The 19,098-nt window shown below is 43.7% G+C and overlaps 1 protein-coding gene across 1 annotated transcript in view; it reads left to right on the forward strand.

Annotated features, from left to right (window-relative positions):
• The window catches only part of c2cd2 (C2 calcium dependent domain containing 2), a 56,984-nt gene that overhangs the window by 25,678 nt on the left and 12,208 nt on the right, over positions 1–19,098 (forward strand). The window contains exons 4-10 of the mRNA XM_080203405.1: positions 1,721–1,819; positions 4,975–5,091; positions 8,545–8,686; positions 10,426–10,534; positions 12,369–12,433; positions 13,828–13,949; positions 18,094–18,265. Of these exons, the coding sequence (XP_080059531.1) occupies positions 1,721–1,819; positions 4,975–5,091; positions 8,545–8,686; positions 10,426–10,534; positions 12,369–12,433; positions 13,828–13,949; positions 18,094–18,265 (826 nt within the window). The remainder of the gene's footprint in view (positions 1–1,720; positions 1,820–4,974; positions 5,092–8,544; positions 8,687–10,425; positions 10,535–12,368; positions 12,434–13,827; positions 13,950–18,093; positions 18,266–19,098) is intronic.

The following is a 19,098-nucleotide window of genomic DNA, read 5'->3' on the forward strand; positions in this document are numbered from 1 at the left end:
AAAGGAGATTGTCATCAACTTCAGGAATCATAGTGGAGAACGTGCCCCTGTCTACATCAAGGGGGATGATGTGGAAATGGTCAAGAGCTTCGGGTTTCTAGGTGACCGACAACCTGTCCTCGTACCTCCACACCAATACTATAGTAAAGAAAGCCCATCAATGCCTCTACTTTCTCGAGGCTAAGGAAATTTTGACATATTTGCTCTGACTCACCAATTCTTACAGATGCACCATAGAAAGCGTTATTTCCAGTTATATCACAGCTTGATACGTCTCCAGCTCTGACCAAAACTGCAAGAAAGTACAAAGCATTGTGAATGTAGCCCAGTCCATCGTGCAAACCAGCTTCCTATCCATTGACTCTGTCTGCACTTCCCATTGCCTCAGAAAAGCAGCCAGTATAATTTAGGACCCCACACACCCTGGACATACTCTCTTCCACCATCTACTGTCGGGAAAAAGACACAAGTCTGAGATCATGTACCAACCAAAAGCAGCTTCTTCCCTGCTGCCAGCAGACTTTTGAATGGACCTACCATATATTAAGCTGATCTTTCGCTACACCTTAGCTATGACTGTCACACTACATTCTGCACTTTCTCCTTTCCTTCTCTATGAACAGTACCCTTTGTCTGTATAGCACACAGGAAACAATACTTTTCGCTGTATCCCAATACACATGACAATAATAAATCAAAAGACTACCGGAGAAGATGAGTGTGGATTTGAAGTTGGGTAGCAGTTTGTATTGAAAGAATAGTTCGAAAGAAGGGAATAGAGGAAAGTGGATAACATGACAAAAGCAGGGATTGCTGGAAAAACTCAGAGGGGCTGGCAGCATCTATAAGGCAAGAAAGCGGAGTTCACGTTTTGAGTCTTTTCGCTCTTTGTCAGAACTGAAGGGTGGGAGAACACAAGTTTGAGGTTGTCAAGAGCAAAATGTATTGTTAGCCAAGTCTCATTGAGTTGATAATAGTCTCACTGGAATATTGTGGTTTCAGGTCCCAGCCCAGAACATGAGCTGGAAAATTAAGGCTGACACCTCAATGCTGCAGTGTCAGATGTGGACATCTGTCCAAAAAAAACCAGATTAATTGGGTATTGCTGCATCATCGTTTGTGGAAGTTTGTCGCATCCAAATTGGCTGCCACTATTTCTGCAAGTGGCTACACTTCAGAAGAGCTTGAGATGCTTTTGGACACCTGGTGATCATCAAAGGTGCTATATAAGTGCAATGTTTTAACGTGTAGAAGCAGTTTCTTTCCTTCATCGCCCTCCCATGCCAAATCTGGGGATGTTGGCACGTGAGCAGCATGGACGTTGCCAAGGTTGGATATCTGGGGGATCCGGATCATATTTAGATGGGAAGAGTGGCTGTTAATGGAGATGGTTGTGCTATAAACAGAACCAAGCGAGGCCAGTCCTTCCAAGTCAAGGCAGCAGAGAAGGAACATTGAATGATAGCATGCTTGATCATGTCAGAGGTTGTAGAGAGGATGAGTGGAAGGGTGAATCACAGTTGTAGAGAATGTTGTTCATGACTTGGATTAGGACTACGTAAGTAGCATTCAGACAATGCAAAGCTCACTGTGACTTGGACCCACCAGTGCTACGTTCTAAACATATCAAACTGCTGGTATATAACCTAACTGACCAATAATTTGGAATAGGAATGAAGTGTTCAACGTTCTTCCTTTTGTAACTTTCCTGTTTCCAAAGCTGGAGATTCATATTCGAGAAGTTGATGCTGTCCAAGTCACGTGGAATCTTGTGGATCCTCAAAACCTGATCTTGAAAGTGACGCCAAAAGTAAAAAAGGTGAGTGACCTGCGTTTTTATTTCTGCTGCTTTAAATAAAAGTAAATTTACTTAATAGTCACAAGTAAGGCTTACATTAACACTGTAATGAAGTTATTGTGAAATTCCCCTAGTTGCCACATTGCGGCGCCTGTTTGGGTCAATGCATCTAACCAGCACATCTTTCAGATTGTGGGAGGAAATTGGAGCAGCTGGAGGAAACCCACACAGACACGGAGAACACGCAAGCTCCACACAGACAATGACCCAAGCCGGGGATTGAACTTGGGTCCCTGGCACTATGAGGCAGCAGTGCTAACCACTGTGCTACTATGCAGTTTTAAATGTTTATTACTTTCCTGTTTTGGCATCTTGTTTTTGGAAGGTAGAAAGCAAATGTCTAATGCAAGTCTTCATTGGTCAAAGACAACCCTGGTCCTGTCCAACTCCGTGTTTTCCAACTGGGACTGGATAGTGATTAAGAATATGAATCCGACTTAACCTTGTGGACCCTTCCCACCAAGGCCACAGGCACTGAAGCCATTTATCACCCTCCAGTTAGGCTTCGGCTAGACGTCACAGCCGAGAAATCAAAGTTGAGAACGCTTGGTTAATGCACTTAGTAGTTATAATGATTTGTTCAGTCAGTTTTCTGTTAAAACATGTGTATTCTCATCTGGAATGTGTTAAGTGCCAGGAGGCTACAGTGTGTTTCTGTCTGTCTAAAACCATTTGGCAAACTTAGATGCTGTGTTCTATTCTGGTTGGAGTTAAAACTGCTGCAGTAATTTCTGACAGAGTGCTGGTCGCCTTGTACAGCTGTGCAGTGTCAATTTAGTTGCAATCTGGCCTTACAGAAACCTTTGAATAAAAGCAAATTACTGCAGATGCTGGAATACGAAACAAAAAGAGAAAATGCTGGAAAATCTCAGCAGGTTAGGCAGCATCTGTAAGGAGAGAAAAGAGCTGATATTTTGAGTCCAGATGACCCTTTGACAAAGTGACCAAAGCGGTTACAGAAGCCATTGATGCTTCCAATACCTGGTCAAATCTGCCGTTTTGTTCCAGGAGATGAGAGTTTGAATGATGACATTCTGAGGAACAGAACATTCTTATAAAAGAAAAGCCTGTATCATTCTCAAGTTTGTTAAAATGACAGTAAGAAGTCTCACAACACCAGGTTAAAGTCCAACAGGTTTATTTGGAATCACCTGATTCCAAATAAACCTGTTGGACTCACCTGATGAAGTGACTCACCTGATGAAGGAGCAGTGCTCCAAAAGCTTGTGATTCCACATAGTCCTGTTGGACTTAACCTGGTGTTGTGAAACTTGTTACCATGCCCACCTCAGTCCAACAATGGCATCTCCACATCATTGTTAAAATGAAGATTAGAAGTAGGGAATATTTTTGTCAGCAATTGTTTAGTAATTTCTGTTTCCAGCTCTGATACTTTCAAGAAAACAGTTAACTCTGGATATTCCAGGGGGGCATGGTGGCGCAGCGGTTAGTACTAGCTGCCTTACAGTGCCAGAAACCCGAGTTCGATTCCCAGCTTGGGTCACTGTGCGTACAGAGTTTGCACATTCTTCCTGTGTCTTCAAGGGTTTTGTCCGGGTGCTCAGGTTTCCTCTCTGTCCAAAAGACATCCTGGTTACTGCATTGGCCATGCTAAATTCTCCCTCGGTGTACCTGACAGGTGATGGAGTGTGATGACGAGGGGATTTTCACAGTAACTTCATTGCACTGTTAATGTAAACCTACTTGTGACACTAATAAATAAACTTTAAAAACTTTATTGTTCGCTACCCTGTGCATGCTTAAAACACAAACTTAAAAACGCCCCTGTCCTGTGCTTTGGCTACTCTTTGCTACTGTTATTGAAATAAAGCAATGTCCCTTGACATTCAATGGCATTACCATTGTTCAGTCAGCCACTGTCAATGTCCTGGGGATTGCCATTGAGCAGGAACAGAACTGGACTAGCCATATAAATACTCTGCTTCAAGAGCAGATCAGACACTCCTGCAGCGAATAACTCACCTGGCTCCATGAATCCTGTGCATCATCTGCAAGGTACAAGTCAGGAATGTAATGGAATACTCTTCATTTGCCTGGATGAGTGCAGCTCCAATAACACTCAAAAAAAAACTTGACACCCTCCAGGATAAAGCAGTCTGCTCGATTGGCTCTCCATCCATAAACATTCACTCTCTCCATCACTGGTGCACAGTAGCAGTCATATGTGCCATCCACAAGATGCGCTGCAGCAACTCACCAAGGCTCCTTATGCAGCACCTTCCAAACCCATGACCACTACCATCTAGAGGGACAAGGGCAGCAGGTACACGGGAGCATCACCATCTGGAATTTCCCCTTCAAATCACTCACCATCTCGACTTGGAAATATATCACCGTTCCTTCACTGTCGCTGGGTCAAGTTCCTGGAATTCCCTCCCTAAGAGCCCTGTGTACCTACGCCGCGTTGACTGCAGCAGTTCAAGAAGACAGCCCACCATCACTTCTCAAGGGCAACTAGAGATGGGCAATAAATGTTGGCCTAGCCAGTAGCGCCATGAATGTACTTCTAAAAATATAGAACAGCTGCCAATATTTTGTTTTCAATTGCCTTTAATTGAGTAACTTCCTAAAGCCATAGTCTATAGCAATACTCCAGTAAGTTTGATGAAATTGAATGGGATTGCAATATCTTGGAATCAATATGGTGGCATGGTGCCACAGTGGTTAGCACTGCTGCCTCACAGTGCCAGGAACCTGGATTCAATGCCTGGTTTGGGTCACTGTGTGTGTGTGGAGGTTGCACATTCTCCTTTGTCTGGGTGGGTTTCCTCTGGGTGCTCCGGTTTCCTCCCACATTCCAAGGATGTGCGGGTTAGGTTGATTGATCATACTAAATTGACCCTTAGTGTCAAGGGGGACTCGCTCGGTTAAATGCATGAGACTATGGGGATAAGACCTGGGTGGGATTGTGGTCAGTGCAGACTCGATGGGCCAAACGGCCTCCTTCTGCATTGTAGGGATTCTATGATTCTAATCTACTTTGGCTGGTATCTTCCAGAAGCTGTCCTGTTTAGGGTAAGTGATGGAACTGACTCTGAAAGTGTGGCCTTCAAATTTGCCATGTTAATCATATTCTGTTTGGTAATCTGAATTAGGTGGATGAAGAGGAGACATACCTGGAGACTATCTATACGCTGTTACAGGACATGTTATCTTCTGCCCGTCCTATGGTCTTGCTGAGTATGAAGGCTGCACCTTTGAAGGAGAGTCAGGTTAGTATGAGGTTTTTCAGCCTGCATTGTCTGAGTTCCAAAACAAATGTTTACACTGTGAAGCCCTTGGCTTTTGCAGTTTCAGCCTAACGCATTGGAGTTATGAATTTCTGAGATCCACGCTTGCCGATGACTCATGTTCCTTGTGTAGAATGTGGGTAAAATTGTGCCTTGGTTACACTGTTGGATGATATCCATGCAAAACACGTTTCTTTGTGCATTTCCAACCCATAATTATTGACACTTCCTTTATGTATATTTGGTGAACCTCTTTTCTCCTTTTTAAGACTCACCCCAAGATCAAGCTTTGGGTCATCTGGCTTTGAATCTTCTTGTGCAGCTACGTGTCATACTTTATTCACATTGCTCCTCAGTAACATCTAGGGGCACTGCATGACATTAAAGGTGCTATGTAAATATGAGCTATTGTTGATGAAGCAAAAAAACTGACTGAGGTGCACACTCAGTGCAAATAAATAATTAGAAGCTAATGTAATAATCTTCACAACCAGAGAACCAGAATGTAAAAGGGAGAAGATTTTGTTATAAAGATACAAAGCCCTGATTATCCGTATCTAAGTACAGTTATGTGTGATGCACCTTTACAAAGAATGTCTTCATAAAATCCTACAGTGCGGAAGGAAATTCATTGAGGGGTCTCCCCGTTTGGCCCATCAAGTCTGCACTGACCACAATCTGACCTGGGCCCTATCCCCATAACCCCATGCATTTACCCTGCTTATCTCCCTGACACTAAGGGGCAATTTAGCATGGCCGATCCACCTAACCTGCACATCTTTGGACTTAGTCTTGGGAAGATGCAGTGAATTTCACTAGAATATTATCGAGGTTCAAGCAGTTACACAGAATCTCAGCTAGAATTTCCCAGAACGGAGCAGGTTGTTGATAATTTGTAATGAAATAGAATCTTTACTGATGATGAGAATCTATGGTAAGGGGCCATAAGATCTTAAAATCAGCCATAGAATCCCTACGGTTCAGGAGGAGGCCAGTTGGCCCATCAAGTCTGCCCCAAGCCTTTCACCCAGGCTCTCCACCCACTTTTTATCTAACACTGCACATTTACCATGGCTAAGCCACTGCACTAACTGACAATTTATCATGGCCAATCCACCCAACTCGCACGTCTTTGGACTGTGGGAGGAAGCAGGAGCATTTGAGGAAACCCACGCAGAAACGGGAAGAACATACCAACTCCGCACAAGGCTGAAATTGAACCCAGATCCCTGACATTGAGTTTTGTCACCAATGTTGGGATGTGTGGGGGAAGAGGAGATCTGTGCAATACAGGGCAACTGAGAATGGGCAGCTTGGAGTAGACAGCAGGAAAATGTAAAGCTGAGGACATTACAGAGATAAAATGAGATGTGGAGGAATTGAAATTTGAATTGTTGGCTGGGCAGCCAGTGTGATGAGCCCAATCCTCCCTGTTGCTCCAACAATGTTGACCCATCTTTAAGTCATATCCACTGATGAATGATTTAACGAGTTGTTATTTTGATTGTCCAGCAGAATTGTGAGAAGTGTAGAAGGGCAATGGCCGCAGTGGGGAAACACTGAGTGATTTGCGATGCGAGAGAACAGGGCAACAGGTGGTCTTGAGGGAGCTGGGGGATTTAGTTTTCTCTCCCACTGTCAGCTGGGGTGAGGGTGGGTATGCTGAACATAAATAGGAGCTTGTTTAAAGGAGACCAGGTGGCCACCATATTGTTCTTAGCATTTGAGATCTTGGTGATGTGCAAGGTCAGGGGATGAACAATAGTGAGGGTTTGTGATGAGGGAGCACTTAATGAAGCTAATGAGCAGATACCTCATAGAAAGAGGTTTGGGAGTTTGGGTGCAAGTTGAAAGCACTGAAGATGAAGAGGAAGGAAGCTGATTTTGGGGTTTTGTGAGAGACTCTTGTATTTGGATAACTGAACAACCCCTGTAGTGGAATAGGCGAAAAGAAAAATAATAAGTCAACTTAGAATACTAATTCTATGCACCATAGAAACAATTGGAAACAGTGCTATCACATGGCTCCTGCTCTGTACAAGACCGCAAGAAACTACAAAAAGGTCGTGAACGAAGCCCAGCCCATCACTCAAACCAGCCTCTCATCCATTGACTCTGTTGACACATTCCACTGCCTCGGAAAAACACCCAGCATAATTAAGGATCCCGCGCACCCCAGACATTCTCTCTTCCATCTTCTTCCATTTGGGGAAAAAGAAAAAGCTTGGGACACGTACCAACTGATCCAAGAACAGCTTCTTCCCTGCTGCCATCAGACTTTTGAATGGACCTACCTCGCATCAAGTCGATCTTTCTCTACACCCTGGCTCTGATTCTAATGCTACGTTCTGCACTGTCTTGTTTCCTTCTGTCTGTTTAGCATGAAAGAAACAATACTTTCATGTTGAAATACGAAAGGTTATAAATCTAAAGAAGGTGCAACACCTGGGTGTAGATGTGCATAAGTTGTTGAAAGTGGCAGGATAGGTTGCATGGAGCAGTTAGTAAAGCATGTAGTAACCTAAGCTTTGTTAATAGGAGCATAGAATACAAGAGCAAGATGGTTATGTTGCACTTGTATAAAACACCAGTTTACTGGAGTATTGCATACAGTTCTGGCCTCCACACTTTAGGAAGGATGGGATGGCATTGGAGAGGGTGCAGAAAAGGTTTGCAAGAGTGGTTCCAGGACTGATATATTACAACATCCAGGTAAATTGGAGAAATTGAACTGTTCCCTTGGAGCAGAGAAAGTTGAGAGAAGATTCGGTTGTATTGTTCAAAGTCACAAGGGGACTGGGCAGAGTACATAAGGAGAAACTGTTCCTTAAAAATAGAGGGCATAGATTTAACTTAATTGGCAAAGGAAGCAATGGAGACATGAGAAACTTTTTCATGCAATGCATGGTTAAGGTCCAGAAAGCACTGCCTGCGAGTGCAGTGGAGGCAAGTTGAACTGAGGCATTCGGGAAGGAATTGGACTATTACCTGAAAAGGAAGAGTGTGCAGGGTTACAGAGGGAAGACTGGGAAGTGGCAGTCGGTGCATTGTTAATCTGGAAAGCCAGTGCGGACATGACTGGCCAAGTGGCCTTGCCTATGCTGTAACAATTCTATGATACTGAATCATCCACGCTGAACAGGCTCAAAGGGCCTAATGGCCTCTGCTTGCTCCTATCTTCCATGCCCACTAGCTTTAATTGCATCTTGCTTTTACTGTATGTCCATGACCACTCACTTGCTTCAAGATCAGTCACCAGGTCATCGGGACGATGGGACGCTTTTATAATTCGGTAGACCGTTGAGCACTGTATCTCCTTTTGCAGACTGACATTTATGTTTTGGGTTTAATGAGCAGTATTTCTAGTGTAATTTACCGATTTGAAAGGCTAATTTATTTGTGTATCTCTCTTCCTTCTCCCTCCTCTTACTTTAGAATTTGCCAATTCCTCAGAATTTATCGAGTGCGGAGTTGAACTCTCAGGTTTGCTCGCCTCCGAAGCCGCCAAGAGCACATGAGCGAAAGCTTCTTGTGAAGATCATTAAAGTGGACAATCTAGCTGATCCTGATATCGCAGGTAACCACACCTAATCACGTGCTATCTGAGTGCTATTGGGTGTCTTACCCTGTGGATAGTGTGTGAAACACAAACCTGTTAGACTTCACTGAAAAGCTGGTGATTACAGTTCAGCAACTGTGTCGCTGCACCCACATTTCCAAATTGTGTGTTATCTGTTGCCCTATTGGTATGTGTGAACTAGGATGTTCAGCCATGTCAACTGCATGACATGGTGGTACAGTGGTTACCACTGCTGCCTCTCAGCGCCAGGGACCCGTGTTCGATTCCCGGCTTGGGTCACTGTCTATGTAGAGTCTCCCCATGTCTGTGTGGGTCTCCTCCAGGTGGCTTCGGTTTCCTCCCACAGTCCGAAAGACATGCTGGTTAGGTGCATTGACCATGCTAAATTCTCTCTACGTACCCGAACAGGCACCAGACTGTGGTGACTAGGGGATTTTCATAGTAACTTCATTACAGTGTTAATGTAAGCCTACTTGTAACACTTTTAAATAAACTTAAACAAAACAATTATAACTTGAATTTATTAGGTTCAACCTAATGAACCATCCCAGAGTTTTTGCTGGAACGTTATTGAGCAAAGTTTGACACTGATATGCAAGGAGGTAATCTGAATTGGTGAGGTAGCTATTAAGGAGTGTCACAAAGAGGAAAACAAGTACAGAGAGAAACCAGAACAGAATGTGGGAAAAACTCAGCAGGTCTGGCAGCACCTGTGGAGAAAAAAAACAGGGTCAACATTTCGAGTCCGTTTGGATGTTCTTCAGAGTAGACACGGGAGTGATTGAGGAGAAGGTACCTGAATTTGGCAACAAATGCCATTTATTGGAATTGCTTTTACAGGTATAGTGCCTCATAGAGTCATAGAATCACTATGGTGCAGAAGGAGGCCATTTGGCCCATCGAGTCTGTACTCACCACAATCCCACCCAGGCCCTATTCCCGTAATGCCACTCATATATATCCTGTTAATGCCCCTGACACTAAGGAGTAATTTAGCATGGCTAATCAACCTAATCCGCACGTCTTTGGACTTTGGGAAGAAACCGGAGCACCTGGAGGAAACCCATTCAGACGTGGGGAGAATGTGCAAACTCCATACGGACCCGAGGCTGGATTTGAACCTGGAACCCTGATGCTGTGAGGCAGCAGTGTGAATCACTGTGCCACCGTGCCTCAAAAGGGTCTACCTCGGGACGAGTTCGTGCCAGATTCCAGATCCTGCCAGTTTTTGGAGTAAATACTTGGAGCCTTAGTGCAGTGAAACCAAGAGAATAAGAAGATTCTCCTCATTCAATACATAATAGTGAAGAGCGATTGAAAAACAAAATTAAATAACAAGGTCAGTAAGGTTGACTTGGAGGCTGTGCTAGATTCAAGGTACGGGAATGCTCGTGAAGTGCCAGAGAGCCAGAGCTTGCATGCTGTAGGTATGGAAACGCGACCTGTCGGCTATTTCAGAAAATTTTAACGACAGAGCAGGGTGTGCATCTCACTGGCGAATAACCAAACCCTTCGACCTGGTTCGCCTTCATCGTGTGACTCCTTCAGTAGGTATTTTTGGCCAGTGTAGCTGAGGGTGTGCTACGGGAGTTCAGTGAACAGTTCATAATTTATTTACATAAAATTCTGTTCTCATGTAGTATTAATTCCATGCAGCAGTTGTATTAAATAGTTCGTTTTAGAGCCACTGCACCTGCAATTAGATTTAATGTTCTGGGTGTGTTTTGTATTGTCAGAGAGTATTCATCCGTACTGTGTTGTGGAGTTGGACAATCCAGTGCAAAAAGCCACTAGCTCAGTGATGAACAGCATTTGCAACCCCCTGTGGGACCAGCAGTTTGTGTTGTGAGTATGGCGATTTCCTTTGTCTTAAACAGAGCTATTTCTCGCTGTCTTGTATTTCTTGTTGCGGTCGCTTGGCTCGAGTTTCATTGAGTTCCAAAAGGTGTTTTTTTTTTTAGATTTGATTTGATTCATTATTGCCACATGTATTAGTATACAGTGAAAAGTATTGTTTTTTGCATGCTATACAGACAAAGCATACCAATGATAGAGAAGGAAAGGAGAGACTGCAGAATGTAATGTTACAATCATAGCTAGGGTGTAAACAAAGATCAACGTACTATGAGGTAGGAGCATTCAAAAATCTGATGACAACAGGGAAGAAACTGTTCTTGAGTATGTGATCTCAGACTTCTGTACCTTTTTTTTCCCGACGGGAGAAGGTGGAAGAGAATATGTCCAGGGTGCGTTCAAATTACTAATAACCCATCTCAGAAAAACCCACCACATAAAACTTGATGTAGTTTTATGCAGGTATCTGCATCAGCTGGCTAGATGGATATAGAACTTGCTTGGTCATAGAAGACAGAGTAGTGGTGGAAGGGTGATTTTCAGAATGGACATCAGTAACTAGTGGTGTTCCAGAGATTAGTTCTGGGACTCTTTTTTTTGTTTGTAATATATGTAAATGACATGGAGGAAAATGTAGGTATACTAATGACTAAGTTTGCAGATGATACAAAAATTTGCGGAGTTGCAGATAGTGGCAAGGATTGTCAAAGGGTAGAGCAGGATATAGACGTGTTTTAGCCTTGGGCAGAGAAATGGCAAATGGAGTTTAATCCATACAGATGCAAGATGATGCATTTTGGAATATGACATTCAGGTATGAATTATACAGTAAATGGCAGAACCCTTTGGAGCATTGACATACAGAAGGATCTGGGTGTACAGGTCCATGGATCCCTGAAAGTGGCAACACAGGTAGATAAGATGGTCAAGAAGTCAATTTTGTGCCCTAAATTTCCCTGCTTGCCTTCTTGATCTGGCATTGTGAATCATAGAATGATAAAGCACAGGAGGAGGCCACAGTCAGCCCATTGTGCCTGTGTTGGCTCTTTGGAGTCCATCACTTGATCCACTGTCTTCCATATTCCTGCAAAATATTTTCCTCCTGGTATTTTTCCAATCCTGTGACCTCAGTACCAGTTGTGAGTTTTCTTTCCTGCTTCTAATGCAGTTATAGCCTTCCTTAAATAAGGAGACCAAAACTGTGCACAATACTCCAGATGTGGTCTCATAGATGCCCTAACAACTGAATGTAGTAAAATACCCCTACTTTTAAATTCATTCCCCTGGCAATAAACGACAACATCCCACTTGTCTTCCTGGAGCAGTGGGATTCTGCTAGCAAACACAAATCATAGTGCACCAGCCTTTCATAACCATACACGGTTATAGCACAGGTCAGGCAATACACTGGCAGGCCAGTGATGTGTTCAGCATAAACAAGCAGAAATTGGCACTTAGCAAATAACCAAGTGCTTGGGTCACAGAGAGAGAGAGTTTTAAGCAGCCTGGAAAGAGGTGGATTGATGAAGCAGTTTAGAGAGGAAATTCCAAAGCTTGAAGGGTTGAACAGAGTGGAGATTAACAGATTCCAAGTTAAAGGATCTTGGAATCGTCAGATTTGCACAGATGTGTCTTTGGACGTGTGCCTCTTTGTGTGTGTGTGTGTGTGTGTGTGTGTGTGTGTGTGTGTGTGTGTGTGTGTGTGTGTGTGTGTGTGTGTGTGTGTGTATCTAATTTGAGTTGAGGAGAACAATTTAAATTGGATTGCAAGGAGCTTTACAATCCAGGAACTGGTGGCTAAATGTATTTTATTTTAATCCAACAGCGAGTTGAGTGCCAAGTCGAAGAAACTTCACATGCGGATTTTGGAGGATGGAAGACCCTCTGAGAGTGCGTAGCTGACAACATCGTTAGGGTTGTGCCGACCCAATTATTTCTGTAATTGAGTATTCATCATTGTGTGAGATTAAGTGCTCTGATACATGATGCCATGTAAATGTTAGCTTTTCCAGGTTAGGTTTTGTGGCGTTGGCTGCATGTTGCTGTACAGAGTGAAACTCCGGTTTGGATGTTTCTGTGCTGAAAAGTCACAGCATTTTCATAGAAGTGAAACATTCAGACGTGCGTTTCCTCCGGGTGCTCCGGTTTCCTCCCACAGTCCAAAGATGTGCAGGTTAGGTTGATTGGCCGTAATAGATTTCCCTTTTAGTGTCGGGGGACTAGGAGGGTAAGTATGTGGGGTTACAGGGTAGGATCTGGATGGGATTGTCGGCAATGCATATTCAATGGGCCAGATTGCCGCCTCCTGCACTGTAGATTCTATCTATGATTCTATGATCATTTTAAAGATTAGATTCAATCCTGTCACCCCCTGCCACCTCCCCTTAAAAAATGATTAAAGCCAAATTTATGCAACCTATTCTCATAGCTTAACACTTGGTATCATTGTGGTGAATCAGCATTATAAATGTGAGTACCAACACTGAGCGCACTGCTCCCTATGGGATCTGAACAAGGCTCCAAAGAACTGAAGCAACTTTTCATTTGCATTCCAGCTCCGTTGAGATTTGGACCAATTTTCCATTCAACCTTTTGATTGCGTTTTGTATCTCCACTTCAGCTTTTTATGATCTGTCCCCACGGACGCTTAAACCCCTTTGTTCCTATGCTGTTCTGAGTCCATTTCCATTTGGAAAATATCATGATCTGCCTTTTCCAATCCAAAGTGGCTTAGCTCGTGCTTCCCCAGGTTGTACTACCATCCGCCACAATTTTGTGTATTTATTTATTTATTTAATCTGCCCATGTCCCTTTGCAAAATCCCTGATCCTGTCTTTGCAGCTTACTGCACAGTCCGAAAGACGTGCTGGTTAGGTGCATTGGCCGTGCTAAATTCTCCTTCGGTGTAACCCGAACAGGCGCTGGTGTGTAGCAACTAGGGGATTTTCACAGTAACTCCACTGTAGTATTGATGTAAGCCTACTTGTGACACTAATAAATAAACTTTTAAGTTAAACTTAAAAAAAACTCTTAACTTGGTGTCATCTGTGAACTTGTATATCTGAAATAGCCAATATCTAGCTTGATGTTTGTGTAAAATTTAGTAGTTAAGTTGCTGGAAATGAATGCTCGGCAGGTCAGCCAGCAGAAGTTTACCAGTGGGTTTGTTCATTGCAATGAGCCATCCCACCTGAAAGGTCGGCTTATTTCTCTCCGCTTGTTGCTGATTCAGTGTATTTTAAGGGGTTTTAGTTTCATTCTGGTCGTGTTACTTCCTATTGCAGGTGCTGTCCTCGGCACGGTGACGGTGCCCATAGACCTGTTCAAGAAACAGCCCAGTGGAAGACAAAGCTTTCGTCTGGCAAACACCCAGAATGGGAACAGTTCTGGATCCATCACAGCTGAGGTAGCAGCCAGCACAACCTCTTAAATCAATTCTAAGCCGTGCATCTCTTGTGGGAGGGTACAGGATTTTACGTTCCAATTGACCCACACTCTCTTACTCTCCGATTGTAACCGAATCCGCTCAAAATCATCGACTCTTACAGTGCAGAGAAAGGTCGTTTGGCCCATCGAGTCTGCACCAACCACAATCCCATCCAGGTCCTATCCCCATAACCCCATGCAGTTATCCTAGCTAGTCCCCCTGACGTTAAGGGGCAATGTAGCATCGCCAATCATCCTAATCTGCATATCTTTGGACTGTGGGAAGAAACCGAGCACCCAAGGAAACCCATGCAGATACAGGGAGAATGTGAAAATTCCAAAGAGATTGTGACTCTAGAGTGGAATTGAACCCGTGAGGCAGCAGTGCTTGCCACTGTGCCACCTGTGACTAGAGCTTAATAAAATGGAGTGCTCGGAAATGTTGGCGTGATGGTTAGCACTGCTGCCTCACAGTGCCAAGGACCCAGGTTCAATTCTGGCCTTGCGTTACTGTGTGGAGTTTGCACGTTCGCTCTCATTCCTCCCACAGTCCAAAAATGTGCAGATTAGGTGGATTGGCAATGTTGAATTGCCCCTTGGTAGGTTAGGTGGATTAGCCATGGTAAATGTGTGTATTTATGGGAATAGTACAGAGAGGGGGCCTAGGTAAGATGCACTGTCAGAGACTTGAAGGGCCGAATGACCCCCTTCTCCACTGAGAGGATTCTGTGATTCTGAAGCCAAGTTTCTCTATTTCAGACAAAACTGTGAACTGATTCCATCTACAAATATGCTAATTGAGTTAGGTTTGATAGTGATCAGCCATTCCTTGGAAAATAAAATGCCTTTGTGCTTGGCACAGGGATGTCAGTGCTGGGAATGGAATAGTTCTTTCGATAACTAGGGTTGGTGAGCAGTCACTCCCTGGTTAAGTTGTTCCTGGTTATAGTGTGTTGGTGAGCTCTGCCTTGCCCTCGGAGGAAGTGCACGTGCCAGAATTCCTCTGTTCCATTTCCCATTCCAGTCACCCTGTAACCTCTTTCGTACTCATCGCTATTTTTCTTTCATTTGTGCCTAAGATTTTTACTTTGATCTCTGGTCTGCTGTAATGCTGGCTCCATCCGCATGCTGACTCCTAGGTTGTGAAAAGGCAGGAAAGAAATACTTCAGCCGCGTGTCGGCAGCCTGAATGAACTTAGTCCAATGTTGGCAAGAGGCAGAGAACTGGGAAAAGGAAAATGCCTCTTTATTTGTCGAAGGATTTTAGTGCTGATAAGGAAACTGGCAGAAGAGAGTTGCTGAGGACCATTGTTGTACTACCATGCAATCCTCCAGGGCGGCACGGTGGCACAGTTGTTAGTACTGCTGCCTCGCAGTGCCAGGGACCCAGGTTAAATCCCAGCCTTGGGTCGCTATGTGGAGTTTGCACATTCTTCTTGTGTCTGTGTGGGTTTGCTCTGGTTTCCTCCCACAGTCCCAAGATGTCTGAGTTAGGTGGATTGATCATGCTGAATTGCCCCTTAGTGTCAGGGGCATTAGCAGCGTAAATATGTGGGGTTATGGGAATAGGTTGGTGCAGCCTTGATGGGCTAAGTGGCTTCTTCCTGCATTGTAGGGATCGTATGATTATATTATTTGGATATGTGTGAAGAATGGTGTTAGGTTTCGGTGCCAATTTTTCTCCCTGTAATGGAGCAGCACACCTCCACTCCACATTCCTCATTCCCTGTGTTAAAGTCCAAGTTCTATCACTCTCTTTTTCTCCTTTTTTTGAATCCTTCTCTCAATCTTCAAAATTGGAACATCCCTCACCTCCCTCAATCTATCTTTGCTTCCTCCCATTTGTCTTGGGTCAAGCGTTTTTAAAATGATGGTTTGATGTTACCTCACCGTGTTCCTGTTTATTGATCTTTTTATTCTGTGTTTTTGATGTGTTGGGACTTTGTTCTTTGGCTTAAACTTACTGAGGAATCTATCAACTCGCATTGCCAACCTCCTCCCACCTTTCAACCTCACCAGTCGCCCAACGTTTGTAATGTAGATGAGAGGTTAAATATTCATCATCCTACTCAACACATGGAACTCTAGGACCCCCATGATTCCAATACTTTGTCATGATTACTGTTCTGTTTAATGCTCCCTATTTATCAAACAATCCTGCAATTAAAGTGTAAAAAACTCCCTCTTTCATTGTTTAGCCTCATGGCTTTCATGATTTACTGACACAGTGGTTAGCACTGGAGCCTCTCAGCGCCAGGGACCCAGGTTTGATTCCTGGAATGTGTGGAGTCTGCATGTTCTCCCTGTGTTTGCGTGGGTTTCCTCTGGCTGCTCTGGTTTCCTCCCACAAATCTGAAAGACATGTTGGATAGGTGCATTGGCCATGCTGAATTCTCCGTCAGTGTACCTGAACAGGTACTGGAGAGTTGAGACTAGGGGATTTTCACAAAACTTTAGTGTTAATGTAAGCCTACCTGTGACAAAGTAAATAAACTTTGAAACTTTTTGGTTTTGCCCACTATCTTGCTCCTGCTGTTGAAACAGGTTTTTTTTTGCCCCATTGAAGCCAAGTAAAATAGATTGAAGCTTAGTGCAATTGCAGGAACCTTTTTTTTACCCTGACTATTTTCTTCCCTTGGCCTCTAACAGATTGACAACTTATTTGGGTTCCGTGGGTCATGGTTGCCTCAACCAAGAGCCTGTTGTTTATAAATGAATGTCAACAGGCTATTCAACTGTGCCTTTGGAGGTTGAGAGGGTGGGGAAAAAGATTTATTGCAACTGAACTATACCCTCCAACATTTGCATGTGCACAGACTTTAACAGCCATACCTTTATCATTTTCAAGTTTGTTAAAATAAAGGTTTTAAATAGGGAATATTTGTCAGCAATTGTTTGTCTGCACGTTCTCACTGTATCTGCGTGGCTTTCCTCCCAAAAATCTGAAAGACCTGCTGGTTAGGGTGCATTGGCCATGCTAAATTCTCCCTCAGTATATCCAAAGAGGCACCGGAGTGTGGTGACTAAGGGGATTTTCACAGTAACTTCATTGCAATGTTAATGTAAGTCTACTTGTGACACGAATAAATAAACTTTTCCAGTAGTGATCAGTGACTTTTTCCCCTTTATCTTCCACCCACTCCCCCTTTTTCTTCTCCAGAAAATATATTTTATTCATAACACATCTGCAAGAATGTTACAAACATTCTGAAATGGCCATCACACCAAAAGCAATAATTGGGATATTTACATACCCTGAGATGCTTCATTACAGTGAAAGCAATATTTCAGACATTTTACAATGATCCTTACAAATGTTGCAAAGTTATTTTAGAGGTTGTCTTCATAGAGCAAGTTGCACCTCGAGGTTCTTCAGTACAACTGTGATGCATGTAATATTCACTGCATGCGTGCAGTGGGTCATTCGGCCCGAGAGAGTTCTGCTCCCCTTGGGTTACTGTGGTTGAAAGATCTTAGACCATGACCTTCCCCATTGTGCTGCTCAGACAGCTGCCCCAAACTTCACTGCGTCCTTTAGCACGTCGTCCTGGGTTTTGGAATGTGCCAGTTTTGTCACTGAGCTTATCTGTAGCATCCCTTTTTTTTTGGCAGAGGTCAAGTAAAAGTATAGGCCGGGAATAAATCTGAGATCAGTATTGAATCACAGAATCCTACAGTGTAGAAGGAAGCCACTCAGCCCCTCGGGTCTACACTGACCACCCGAGCCCCATCCCCACAATCCCATGCATCCACCCTAGCTAGGCCCCCTGATACTAAAGGGCAATTTAGTGTGGCCAGTTCCCTAACCTGCACATCTTTGGACTGTGGGAGGAAACCGGAGCACCCGGAGGAAACCCAAAAAGCTTGGTAGGTAAAAATTCTTGAGCTATGGGGTGAGCCCAGTTCAGGTTTGGAATTTTCAAGGAAATACGGATGGTGAGCCTCCTTTGTTATCTGCCAAGAGTGCTGTCTTCTGGATAAAGGAACATTTTGCAAGGCTGAATGTGTACCTGTGGTTGGATCTCCCTCCCACTGCCCAGTATTCAGGTCCTGACTCAGAACTGTGTGTTGGAAGTGAGTTTATAGCAGCTCCTTAATATGAATGTCATCTTTGCTGATTTCAGTTCTGTTACATGGAGCCTAACGAAGTGAAATGCCGACAGTCCCCTTCACTGCTTTCAGCAAAGAAAGTGGAAAAGGATCGCACGGTCATGCCTTGTGGCACAGTTGTTACAACTGTAACTGCTGTTAAGACCAAGCCTCGAACAGATGGGAAGCTTTGTGGAAGTCCTACAGGTAATAAAAGCTATGTTTGCTTCTTGCATCGAAGTATGTAAAATCTGTACATCACGAGTAATTTCTCATTACTTCAGAGTAAGACTGCGCTAAAAGGCTTAAATTAAAAGAGGACAGGAGCCACAGCCTTTATTTTCTTGATTTACAGATGACAAAGAAGATTGATCTAATTGAGGTATTTAAAATTATGTTTCTCTATTTTCCTGTTGAGGAAGTCCATAACGAGTTGATGTAATGGGAGGTGATGCATTTTGGCAGATCCAATTCAGGTGGGAACTATAAAACAAATGGCAGAACCAACAGGAGCACAGACACACACAGAGATCTGTGTGGCAGCACAGATGGAAAAGGTGGCGAAGAAAGCATATGGCATGCTCGCCTTCATCAGACGGGACATCAAGTATAAAAGTTGGCAAATTATGTTACAGTTATATAAAACATTGGTCAGTCCATAATTGGAATACTGTGTCCAATTCTGGTCACCACATTACCAGAAGGATGCAGAGGCTTTACAGAAAAGGTTTACCAGGATGTTGCCTGGTATGGAGAGTATTAGCTATGAGGAGAGGTTGAGTAAACTTGGATTGTTCCCCCTGGAAAGACAGAGGCTGAGGGGTGATCTGATAGAAGTTAATAAAATTACGAGCGGTTTAGATAGGGTGAACAGTTTTTCCCAGGGCAGAAATGACAATTACAAGGAGGCACAAGCTCAAGGTAAGGAGGGAAAGGTTCAGTGGAGATGTGCAGGGCAAGTTTTTTACACAGAGGGTGGTGAGGGTCTGGGATGCACTGCCAAGCGAGGTGATTGTGGCACACATGTTAGCAATATTTAA

Source organism: Carcharhinus amblyrhynchos, chromosome 15 (assembly GCF_965287045.1).
Source record: "Carcharhinus amblyrhynchos chromosome 15, sCarAmb.v2.hapA, whole genome shotgun sequence".
NCBI classification, from domain to species: Eukaryota; Metazoa; Chordata; class Chondrichthyes; order Carcharhiniformes; family Carcharhinidae; genus Carcharhinus; species Carcharhinus amblyrhynchos.